This window comes from Apteryx rowi, unplaced genomic scaffold, assembly GCF_003343035.1.
Source record: "Apteryx rowi isolate R43461 unplaced genomic scaffold, aptRow1 scaffold_587, whole genome shotgun sequence".
In the NCBI taxonomy this organism is placed as follows: domain Eukaryota; kingdom Metazoa; phylum Chordata; class Aves; order Apterygiformes; family Apterygidae; genus Apteryx; species Apteryx rowi.
This window is the reverse complement of record NW_020450857.1, coordinates 55,774-68,563: the sequence shown is the minus strand read 5'-3', so window position 1 is coordinate 68,563 and position 12,790 is coordinate 55,774. Positions and strand designations below refer to the sequence as shown.

Genomic DNA, 12,790 nt, shown 5'->3' with positions numbered 1-12,790 from the left:
GGTACTTGCTACTGTGGTGTTTTTGAGAAGCCCATAACCTTAAGGTGACTGTAGTGCTTGTGTCCTCACCTCAGAGAACAGAGCAAAATTATACAGTAGTGGCAGTCAAAGCCTTGGGACAAAGACTTTCATCCATGATTGGTGAAATGCTTTGCTGTCCCTGCTGGCAAAAGACCCATTTTTGGAGACTGAGGAACACCATGTTGCTAGAGCATCCTGACATCTGCCTCAGCTCAGTGTGATACTCTAATGTCCCTCTCCTGTGCCCCTTTCTGTGACGAACCCAGTTCTGGCGGAGGARCTGAGCAGAGGTGAAGCCATTCAGGGTGTGCTTGGAGTAACTGCTGAAAAACCTTGGGGGAAAGATGTAGGTGTTCAGTCTGTGGGTTGGGTTTGCTGAAACCCAAGAAGGTCCTGATTTGCATGAGTGTGTGTTGAGCAGTTTGGAGAAAATCTCAGTAAACTATAGAAAATACAGATTAGGTGTTCGGGGCAYGGAAAGGGAGAGGAACGGTAGCTAGCAAGCTTGGGGAGAGACAATGCCAAAGAAAAATGGCTTGGCAGGATTCGATTGTAACAGACGATCTGCTAATAGGTAATTAAGGGACCAGTCCTGAATCTGCCAATATACAGTGCCTCCTGAAATTGGTTGTTCTGCGTGCGACAAGATCTTGCAGGATCAGAGCCTGAACAGATGCATCTTCCCCCAGGGCCAGGGAGAGCACTGCTCTCCCCTTCCTTCCCCTGAGCCCCCTCTTTCCGGCAATCTTCCCTTCTTGGAAGAAGGGGATGCGATGCAAAGAGGGGGTGGAGGCCGTCTGACTGCTGCTGGAAAAACAAGTTGTTGACTCTTGAGTCTAACATATGTTTCTTTGTTGGGGAGATGGTATTTTTTCAGACATGCTCCAGGTGGCTGGTGGGTTTGGATGAGTAAGTCAAGAAGAGGAATGTGTTAGAGATTGGTTGGTTCTCCTTGCTTATAGAGACCCATTCTTCCTTCCCTTCTTCCAAAAAAGTCCCCYTTTCATCACAACTTAGATGCGCTGCTTGGCCTCTCCCCTTTCCTACACCTTCCCCAGCTTTCTAGAGAGGATGAGATAAGAGGCTGGAATAAGTTAATATTCTTGTCTCTGTAGCCATGCTGAATTACCTTCAGAAATAGATTAAAATGTGTGGGAAAGGCTTGTATGTGTGAGCAGCATGATTCCTTCCAACTTTCTTGATCCTGCAAAAAGAGCTGGGGATCATAAGCAAAKTTGGAGATACATGGGGGAGGGTAAGAAGCAATAAATGAGAGCTGATGTGAGATGGAAATGATGTAATGGGAGATGCGTTTGTATTTTGATACCTCTGTGCTCTGTTAGGACAGGAGCGTCAATGGGAATTAGGTGTGTATTAAAGTAATCTAGTTGACGAGGTCTTCCGTTGCCACTGAATTGGGAGTTCAGCTTTGGGTATAAAACGGATGCAAAGTTCATTTGATCCATGTTGTATGCTGGTGTTACACTCTGGCAGGCAGCCCAGAGGTCTGACCRCAGGACAGGCGGGAGCGGAATGACTGCTGCAAAGCTGTTTGGCAAAGTGCAATCATCTACGTGCATGCAGATAGGGAGGATGTTGTGTCCCCCTTCCAGGTCGTGTCAGCTCCCCAGACCAAGTCCACACGCCAACACCCTGTTGATCTCTGATCGAATCAGCAGGGTCCTCTGAGCCATTGATGGATGTGCACACAGCAGATAAGTGGCCACCAGTACCCTGCCCCATTGCTCCTGGGTTAATGCTGGGTCTCATCTTTGTACTGSATCTCAGGTTTCATTAAGCACTTTGTGGCTCACCACTATGGTGAGCAAGGGTTGCCTTTTAAATAGGCAAGAAAATCCAGCCCTTGCCATGCAGAGATGGACAGTTTGCAAGCAACCTCTTGGCTCATGGATCCTTTTCAGACTGGGGCAAGGTCGATCCTTGCTCATGTGAGTGTAATCTCAAAGGCCATCTCCCTTGTCCCCTTTTGCCACCCCATGTGCTTTGTTCATGTTCTCCAAAAGGTGGAAGCTTAGGGTAAACCACTGTCATCCTACAGGCAACTATCGCACCATTGATAGATCTGTCTGTGGACAGCCAGGAGAGGAATGACAGGTGGGAAACTGAGACTAAACTAGCCTTTCTTGCATAAAAAATGGATTTCTGTAAATGCTGGGAATTTTTTTGTTTGTTTTTTTCCCATTTGCTATGACAAGAAGCATCTAAGCTGTTAAGAAAATCTGAAATCAATCTAGAAATGTCCTGTGCATCCTAGATGATCAATTCATTCTTATGTATTGCTTGGCCTTTTTTTGCCTGAATCTCCCATAAGGATTACAGATCTAGACAGTATGTAAGATCCAGACACAGAGCAGCAGCATCCTTTGAATCTCGCAGACTTGCAGTACAGTAGAAGCTGAGATACCAGACAGAGAGGCAGAGCATGATCACCTGTTCTTTGACAGAGACAGGCTAGATTTAGCCTGGCAGTTTTTTTGAGGAGGAGTTGTATCTATAGCAGTTTATGACTTTGAACTTTTTACCTTCAAAACAGAGGTGACCTTCTCTTTTTTGACTGTTCTGCTTAGACTTCTGAGTGCTTCCACGTGGAAGGTGGGGTGGGGAAGGTGGCTGATGGACTAGATCTCGTCCTGACATCTCAGCTCGGTTGCTGGGTCATCCAGAGCCTCTTCTCTTGCTGCAATATCCCTGTTATCACTTTTCTGCCAATGTGACTTGGATGCTGACAGCACAGTTGTTGCTGTTTCAGACCCAACTGAAGTCACATCTGTGCATGAAGCTGTGTCAAACTATATTTGAGAAGTGGCTGCTTAGAGGTGGGGATGTGCAGACTTATTTGCACACGCATTTACTCTTTACTGGAGTGCAATGGTAGCTGTCTGCTGTGTGTTTTCAAGGCTTATTTGTGAGCAGAGGTGGAGGGGAGGCAAATCTGAGCTGGCAGCAAAGTCCACCAACCTCCCATAGCGTTGGTGCATCACAGACTGTTGAAGCAGAAATGGGAGAGGCCGGGATCATCTCCTGAAGTTGTTAGGCAGACCCCAACCTCTGATCCAATTTRTCGCTGTGGCAAATCACCTGATCTCTCTATACCTTTGGCCACTGTGTGAAGAGAGCRAGAGATCACCCATAAGATGTGCCCTACTGGGACCATCTAGCCCAGTGTTTTATCYCCAGTCGGGGGGAAAGGGGAGGTGGGGGCTGTGTTGGGAGAGCACACGAGCCCAGTCTCTTTCCTCACGGGTCCTAAGACTAGTTGTTATAGGAAATGGTCATTTATTGCATCCAAAAGCTTTCTCTCTCTGTTTTCCCTTATGTAAAACTGCCATGATAGTGATACAAAGCCTCCAGTAAGTAAACACACTCATATTTGTTGCAGATTGGCCTGATGACGACCTTGATAACTACCGTGGTGACCATGTCATCGATAGCACAGCTTTGGGAYGACGAATGGGAGATGGTATTTATTTCACTTCAAGTAAGTTGTGTGCAGGGATGCTCTTCTGGGTGGGGAAAGAGGTGATGGATCAGCATAGCTACTTGTTGTGGACTTTGTGTCTTTTTGCTGTATAAAACCCTCTCTTGGTGTTTGTTCTGTCACTCCCAACACCGAGAATGAAATCTTGGCCATGAGAAAGTCTGTGGCAAAACTCCCATGGACTCCTCAAGGCCATGATATCACTCTGTCTCCCTGGATTCTTTTCTTTAAACTCAAAACAGGGCTTGGTTGCAGAGCTGGAGGTGGGAAATACAGAGTCTGGGAGTGACTCAGAGCTGCTGGAAGGAGAGAGCAATTCCTTGCTGAAATAGCCATGATCTTGACTTGGCTAGCAGTGCTCTGGATGGTGGTGTCCAGGCCTGAAATGTCACGCTCTTCACAGCCTCATGGGGATGGTCCTCTGGATTTATTTTTACACTGCATATAAATACATATGTATATTTAAAAAAAAATAAATAATGGAACATGTGCGTGCTCTAGTCATGTTTTAAGAAGCTGGAGGGCTGTATAAGTGTTAGCAGAAAAACCTTACAAGCTGCTTATTCCTTGATCGAGCTGCTCTCTTCCTTTTTTTTCCCCTCTTCCTCAAAAAGGTGCACAAACAATTTTTGACTGTGAAAGGCCTGAGGTTATACTGATGATTACTGCTGTATTTGGGAGTACCCAGATACACAGGGGAAAAAATAGCATTCCCACAAGTGACTAACGTTTCTCAGAAGTGGTTGATTCTTTCCTGGTTTCTAAAGATTTAGGAAGGCAATTGGAGAACAGAAATGTGACTCTCAGGACCCATCTCAAACTTTATCTCATGCTACCTGGTGATACATCAGCATGTTCAGCTGGTGAGCAATTGGGCTACAGGAAATTTAAAACTCAGGTGGCAACAAGAGCCTTACTGAAAATTGCCTAGCATCTCAGGAGGCCTGTTTCAAATATCTGTCTGTCGGGTGAGCCCTCCCCTAGGAAGGGGTTAGGACTTTATTGCTTTGCCTTCTTAATGGTCTGAGTGGCAGTGGCAGGGTTAGCAACAAGAGACGGCCAAAAATGGATGCACAAGTCCAATACAAGAGTGCTGTGAAACCCAGTTTGAAATGGAGTGGGTTGATGCCCTACGGAGTCTGCAAGGTGAGCAAATTTGGAGGGTGTTGGGTGTTTGTAACAGTTCCTTTCTCCTGTTGCCATGTCCTGCAGGCCACAGCTCCTTTCCTGCACATAGGAGCGCTCGCGGCGGTCACGGCCCTGTCGTGGTTGATAGCTGGGCAGTTCGCAAGAACAGAGAAAGCCAGTGAGTACCAGCTCGTCGTCGTCATCTTTCTCACCCTATGTGCCACTTGTGTCCTTGTATTGCGATTGGAGGCTGCCAGGTGTCCGTCGGCAGCATTGGCTCCCCTCGTCGGGATCCCGCCGGAGGGCTGACAGCCCCAAGGCTCCCTTCCCAGAGCTGGGTGGTCTCCGCATCTGCTGACTGGGGAACGTGGCTATTCTCTGGGAAAACTCGGCTGAAGCCGGAGCGGGTGCACCTGGCCTGGGGATACATCGGGGTCCCACAGCTGCTGCTTTGATGTTGGAAGCACACCAGGCCTGGAGGTGAAAGGTCTATTTTCAATGATGAAGTGAATAAAAGCATCTTAATTTCTATCATTCTGCTTTAGAAAACATAATTACACCATCCCCACCTAATGCACAGTGTTCTTCTCTGCATCTCATAAGCACTTTTCCCTTCCTAGGGCTCCTTGGCTTTTATTCATCTTGGTTCCTTGGTTTATCTGCCTTTTTGAAGGCCTTTGTGGAATTTTTTGTGTTACAGTAGCATCTAGAGGGCTCAGCTGATCTGGACCCTGATGATTAGGTGCTTCCTAAATGTTGAGACTTGGTCTAAGACCTGAAGAGACCAGACAGGAGAAGGACATGCAGTCACCTGGATGAGTGTCACCCAGCAAAGCTGGGAACTCAACCCAGGTCTGGTTGCTGGTCCTGTCCACTGAAATAAGTTGTTCTGTGCATTGCCATGGCCCTACCTTGTTGCCATGGGCTCTCCCAGTCCTGGCCCGTTCCCTCTGTTTTTCTTGGGGAATAGTTTGCTCCTTCTGTGCATGCAGAAGTGTTTTTCTTCAGAATGTCATGGATGTCCTCAGACTGTTGTGCCAGCTCCATTAAAAAATGATTTTAATTGGTATTTAACCTGCAGCTAAATACAAGCCTTGGAAGTATTTGGCAGCACTTGTGAAAGACTTCGAAGAAGTGGGTGTTAAGCACAGGGAAGCAGTGTCTGAAGAAGACTGGAGATCGAAAGACTTAATATCCAGGGAGATCTTTCAAAGAAAGAGCTGCTGTGGTTTAATTTATAAATATGCCAGTAAAGCTGTACCTGGTTTTTCTTAAATGTATGTCTTAGTGTGTAATTAGACTGTCATTTGAGGGAGGATTTGAAGGTATGCCTAGAGCAGACTTTATGGGCTGCTTTTGAATTCCTCATGCTTGTTTACATTGAGCCGAGTTCTCTGAAAATGGCTCTTTATTTTTTTGGTTTATTAAGATAGGAATCTCTTTTTTCTTTCTCTTCTGCTCCTGGATTTTATTTATTGATTTATTTATTTTTAAAGGAAAAATGTATTTCTTTTGTACCACTCAATCCTAAAGTTCCCTGCTTATTCAGGGGTCATTTTACTTGTGAAAGGTATCCTACCTGGTGGAGTTTGCAGACCTTTTGGTGTAGATATGCTTGACAGGGCAGTGTTAAAGGTGGAAATGAAGAACTGAAATCTCTACAAAAACCTTGGACTAGGATTTATGGTCCCTTATAATGGGAAAACAGCATTTCACTCAGTAATATTAATCTGGAAATAACTGCTGCAGCTGGAGTCATTGGTGCAACAGTCTGTTCTTGTCCTTTCTTTGAGGCATCTGAACTTCGACAGATGGATTTTTTTCTGAGTAAATTTACACACGCTCTTCTTTTTCTTTGCTACATTTTCTAGGTCCAAGGAATAGATGTTTCTTGAATGGCTTCAGTGCTTTAAAAGATAGTAGCTTGTTTTCAAAGCTTGCTTCTGGTTTCAAAGTAGCTTTGGAAGCCTTGAATAGTGAAGGGGAATGTGAAAGATATGCTCTTGTAGGATCCCAGGCTACACCAGTGTGGTCACAAAGAGCAGGAGGAGTGGAGAAAGAAAGCTTATATCTAAATGTTGACATTGGTGTTGCCATGTCGTAGAAAGTGAGAGCTTTATTCATCCCGCTCACTTGGCTTGGGTGGTCACCAGGAAAGCTTCTTCAGTACAGGCCATCCCACCTCAAACTGAACAGCATGTACTTTGCCTGTGTTTCGTGATTATGTATGACTTTCAGATGAATCCCAAGTACCTCCTGCATGTCCCCATCATCATCTGCCAGGTGGCTTTGTGGCAGTGTCTGCCACAACATAGCACCTCCACCCTTGCTGGTGTGCTGAAGGCATGGGACTCGCATACAGCTGCTGTTCTCTGTCAAGTAACAGCATGGTAGTAAAGTGCAAAAAGGAAATTAATGGCCTTGGTTCACTGCATTCTTGCTCTGTGGGAAGAACCAGTGTGTTGTGATTTTTTTTGTTTGTTTTTTTGAGGGTTTTTGTTTGTTTATTTATTTGTTTTGGCATGACCTCCATTGCCTCATGTGCATGGCTGGCTGTGGTCTTCAGGTCCATTTTAAAATGGCCTATTATCCATGCCAGGGGCAATTCTGCCGTTGTGGGTGGGTACAGTCCAGCGATCAAAATATTTTCAAGCCCACACAGTTCATGTGGTGCTTGCCTTTGATCTGAATCTGAGCTGCATAATCCTTAAATTGCAGTAACACAAGGGAAGGGACCAGATTCTCTGCGCAGCCTGGGACTTTGCTGACAGTTAGGCTGATTTTGAAAGCCTGGTTGGTGTGTTGTGTTCCTGGGGTGAGCAAGAACGGGGTCAGGGTCACGTCCTGTGCCTTCTGCAGGTTTTGATGCTGGTAACACACAGCTCCAGGGCACCATACCTTTATGGGTGCAGGGCACAGCATGAACTCACCTAGCAAGATGCCATTGCAACGTTCAGTTCCTTGAGTACATCACTGCCAAAGCTGGCAAAGTTGCTGCTGTTACTTTCTGGTGTGTAGGAACACATTTGAATAAGGCTATTGGATGCTAGAAGCAAAATGCCATTTATTTATGTGTGAAACTAGATCAGCTGCGGTCAGGACCCTAGCTGGGCTGATCCATCCTTCTCCTGAAAAAAAAAAAAAAAGCTTTCTCCATCTTGCCTCTACTGCAAATATTTTTGTTTTAATTAGGTTTTTTGGAGGTTCTCCCTCTAGCTCCAATGTCTTAATGAGCTTGCAAATTAAAAAAAAAAAAAGACAAAATTGTCTTTTGCTTTAATACTTGTGGGTTCAAGTGTCTCTAAATAGCTCATGAGTTCAAAGTTGCCTATTGTCCTTTGTAATAAGTACATGTCTGTCAAGAGCAAGGAGTGTTTCTGTTGCGCTGTCAGCACTTTCTAAAGATTCCCAGTGTGGCTGTTTGCGTGAAGTCACAGAAAGTCAAAGGCAGGCAGCTGAGGCACGGCACAGGATGCAGGGGTGCTGGCCTGGCCCCCAGGACTGCAGCCAGGACCCTGTTCACTGCGTTTGCTGGTCCTGTAATGCAGCTGCTTACTGGGATCCTGGTGAGTGCAGCACCATCCCAGCCTGAGGGACTTACTCAAATGTGTCCACCTTAACCAGTAAAACTTCGCTGCAAATTAAGTCACTTCTAGGTGGCACAAATCCTGATGCAGAAGCACTTGAAGTGGCCATATCCTTGGCTGAAATGAATAGTGTTGGTGAGCCACCAAGGTAAACCAAAGCAATTTTAAATGCATCAGCATGGCACATGAGTTGAGGTGCAGAAATGTTTAACTGGTGCCCTATTTCCATTGTCAAGCAGACCAAAATTTGGTGCTGTCCCACCCAAAGGACTGAAAATCAGCAGTGCTTCAGGTTACATTGCTGGGGCTTTATGCAGTGCACTTAACTTTTTGTTTTCCCAAATGTAAAAAAATCAAGTGAAAACCTCCCTCAGGACTTGAATGTTTCAAAGAGACTTTTTTAAATGGAATATGTTATTGCCCAAACACAGAGCTCTGCATTCTGCTGGAGGCAATGGCTGTGAACCAGTCTCTGCTGTGGAGCAGGATGGTGTCTTGACTTTGCTGCTGTGGTACGAGGAAGTCTGGACTAACATTTTCACCAGCTCTTTTTCTCTCTTTTGCCTCAGCTGCTCAGATGCTGATGTTCACTGCATACTTCGCAGTTGTAGTTGCACTTTACCTCGTCCCTCTCACCATTTCGTCCCCTTGCATAATGGAGAAGAAGGCTCTGGGACCAAAGCCGGCCATCATAGGTCACCGTGGAGCACCGATGGTGAGTAGTTTCATGTTATTAGTGTTGTTATTTGACTCTTCTACCTGATGATGATTCTGGATCTGATGATCTCCATGCTGCTGTCTAGAGAATATCATCCACCTCCAGCAAATGTCTGTGTGATTTCTAATAGCTCATTTACCTTAGTGCCATGAGGGAAGTGGGACAGTAGAGAGAGAATTTGAAAGTACTTGAAGTGACTTTCAGGAACCCTTCTCTGGCTAGAATTACTGTGTTAGTAAAACAGGGCATGAACCCAGAGCCAAATCATGCCCCACCTGCACTAGATGCTGTACAAAGAAAAGGACGGTCCTTGACTTGTTCAGGGTATTTTGTGCCCTTGCGTGGGTCTGGCCGCTAGAAGTTCTGCTGTTTTTTCACTCTCCATGCTTGGCCCTTGAGCTGCAGCACTAGAGTTTTTGATTTTAGGCCTAGAGGGTCTGGGTTCCTGTACTTTGTGGGACATCACCAGCAGTGATTAAACTCAACCCACAGCATGGTGCCTCAGACAAGTGGCAATCTGTAAAAAGCTTGTGCTGTACTCTTCCGCTGCAGGTCATAAGACTGGGTGAGGTGTTGAAAATTCTCTCATCTGCCCCTTAGCTAAACCTTGAAATCATAATGGTGTAGTCCTTTCTCCTCCAAGGTGTCTGGATGTGTCCAGGATGAAGAACGGGATTTGTTGGCTTGGGCACGTCACTGGGCTTGCATGATGCTGTCATGTGGTCCTTGGATGTATTGGCCAGGGCCTGCTCTAGGTTGGGTGCTTCTGCACCTGGTTCCGTTGAGTATTTGTAGCTCCATCCCTACCTGTTTGTTGGCTGGCCTATGAAAAACTTGTACGTTACAGTACATAAAGCCACTTGCAAGACCAGTGGCTAAAGGCAGCTAGCTAGCTTTCTTGCTGGCATTCGAAGAAGAAAAAATATAGGCAGGCTGCCAAAACGTATTTGGCAAGCTGGAGTCTGCTTGAACTCCTCTCCAAGCCTAAGAGTGTGCATTAGGAGTTTGCTAGGTGAGATGGATGCTGACCATGACACAGAAGTATTTTATTTTAGTTCTCTCTTTTTTTTTTTTTTTTTTTTCTTTAAGAAATCCCTTGAAACTCCAGCTTAATTTGAGCTGCTCTTTTAACTATATTGCCTCTGTGGGTGGTGGAATAAAGTTCTGGGCATGACAAACACTTTTTTTCTGTCCCACTGAGTTTGTATCAACCTGAATCCCAGAAGCAGCCGTGTGAGAACGTGGGCTCTGCGTGCTTCCTGCATGGCAGGAAATCACAAAAACATGGTAGGACACTGTCTTCCCATAAGATTTCTAGACCCGTGTGCCCCCCTGTAGCCTTCTAAAGAAACAAACCAACAAACCAAACCCTTCTGTCCTCTATATCAAACTGGACTAGATAAACTTTGGAGTGCCTTATCTTGAACAAGACTCTCAGCAGAGGCTTGGTCTGTTGCTTTGCTTCATGTTCTTTCTTGGAGCCAGCAAACACTTCTTACCTATGGAATAAACCTGTCGGAGAAGATCCCTTTTGTATTTTAGGGTGCAGAGGGCAGTGGTAGAGGATGCTTCGTGCTATGCATGGAACTGTGGCCCAGGTGACTGTGCCCTTGAGTAGTGAAACTGAGATGGGATAAGAAACTAATTGCAGGAATCGAAGGAAAGATGAGAACCAGAGAAAGGTGTTTAAAACCTTCTTCCGTACTTTCCTTCTTGCCCAGCCTGTCACTATCTCAAATGTCACCTTGAGTTTGAAGAGCTCCATCTAACCTACAGTGTAAATCCCCAGGTTGTACTAGCAATATCTGCTTGGAAACTCGTGATTGTAATGCCTTCTCAAAAGGCATTTCTCCTAATAGGATCTAGTTTTCACAAGAAGATTTACTGCACTTCTGCTGTTGAGCCCAAGCATATGTAGCTTTAGTTTGGAGAGATGGCCAAGCAGAGCTGGAGAGGAGGAAATAGCCCAGATAAAATAGAGATTGGGCTGCAGGACCCAGATGTCCTCCCCTAGGGAATTGTCAAGGTTGAAACTCTGCAGAGCCTGGCACCTCGAGACCTGAGCTGATACTAGATCTAGTGGAAGGGGAAGGTGATAAACAGCACTGCTGTAGCAATGGTTGCTTCAAATCTCCCAAAGCAAGACAAATGTGATTTGGGAGCTGTGCAGACAAATGCTCGATCAGATAGAGCCTGATAGCTGGTGCTTGGCCAGGCTGGCGAGACTGTTTCTGTAATACCGCATTTGCATGTCGATCGCCCTTATACTAGAAAAACACAAATGCAATTGACTGCTATTCTGACAAAAGCCAGCAAAGGAGACTGGGTTGGATCAATATACTTGCTGTCCTGAAACAAAAAATTTGTTGGGGCTGATGGCAAGGGAACAGCTGCAGATGATGCAAAAGGTGTGAACAAAAAAAGCGGATTTCATTTAGAAACTCACTTGATCATCTGTGGTCTTTGTCCACCCCACCTACAGTAGTCAGCTGAGGTCCCTCTGCAGCAAGTGGCACGAGGGCTTAGGCAGATCTTTGTGCTTTGACCCAGCCTGAGCTGGAGCACTCTTCTAGTGTGAAATGGAGAGTTTCCCAGGAAAGCCATGGATGTATGCACTTCCTGAGGGATACAGGACTCATCCGTCAGTGCATGCAGCCTGCTTCATGTACAGGGGCGAAGATCTTTCCTTGTGCTCCACAGAGCCTGCTTTCCTCCATGCACACACTCACCCTGTCTCCTTTGGCCCCTTTAAGATTTGAAAGTGCAGCATTCATAAAATCTGTGCGAGTGCAACTCGCTGCCATCCTTGTGCTGTGGAGGGTAAAAGTGAGAAACAGAGGTCATATGGCTCATATATTTTGCCTTGAAACACTGGTGGAGGAAAATGTCCTTGCGTTTTAAGTAGCATCCCAAGAGAAAATTGGAAAGCATCTTGGTATTGGCAGCTAGAGGAAATGTGGACTTTCTGCAGTACAAGAGAGCTACTGGTTCCATGCTGGCTGATGGCTTGTCTGCAGCTGCTAGCATAGGGTAGCACTCCTCAAAGTCCCTTTGGTATCATCTTGTTCCCCTGTGTGTTTTAATTCACTGTGAGGAGCACTTTCCTGAATGACTCCTCTTAAATTCCCCTTGCCTAAATGTTGCCCAGTGATGCCCAGTTTTCACTATGATAAATATGTCCTTTCTCTGAGCAGGTGTTTAACCGATCAATTAGTGTTTCTTTTCAAAGGTTCCTTTTAAATTAGCCATCCAGCCTCCAGATCCATTTCTGCTCTTCTGGACTCCTATCAGGAAAGCATCAGGGTTAACTGAGCGGACCAGCCCTCACAACCACGTGATGCCCATGAGTTTAAAGGATTCCTGCCCTGACAGGTAGAGGAATTGTCTGATACCCTGAAACATGAGATGGGGTTGCTGCCACCGTTGCGTGTTGACAGGTTAAGCTTGCCAGACGCTTTTATGAGCTGGTGTCTTTGGTCTTCAAAGCAATCCTTTTTCTTCTTCTTGCAGCAATCTAGTTGTGTTTTGTTTTCAATGCCAACAGACTTGACTGTTTTCTCCCTGTCATGGTGAGTGTGTCACTTATGCTGAGGATAAATCAAAACAAGGGTGCGAGGTGGGAGCCAAGACCAAATCTGAAATGGAAATGAGGAACTTCATCCAGTAGGACACCAACTTCTACTGCCATTTGTATCTTTAAAGTCTCCTCCCAGACATCTTTTCTCACAAAGTGCTTGAGACTTGATGCAGGTTGTCTTTGTGTTTGGGACCTGAACAAGTTGCTATCCATGATGTCGAATCCTATTTGCTTTTAAGTTGTTAAGCCTCAATGTACAT

General features: G+C 45.7%; 1 protein-coding gene across 4 annotated transcripts in view; it reads left to right on the top strand.

The window, feature by feature from the left end:
- The window catches only part of GDPD5 (glycerophosphodiester phosphodiesterase domain containing 5), a 172,310-nt gene that overhangs the window by 128,731 nt on the left and 30,789 nt on the right, over positions 1 to 12,790 (top strand). For all 4 annotated transcript variants that reach the window (XM_026082650.1, XM_026082648.1, XM_026082651.1 and 1 more), the window contains exons 6-8: positions 3,422 to 3,520; positions 4,733 to 4,826; positions 8,805 to 8,950. In XM_026082650.1, the coding sequence (XP_025938435.1) occupies positions 3,422 to 3,520; positions 4,733 to 4,826; positions 8,805 to 8,950 (339 nt within the window). The remainder of the gene's footprint in view (positions 1 to 3,421; positions 3,521 to 4,732; positions 4,827 to 8,804; positions 8,951 to 12,790) is intronic.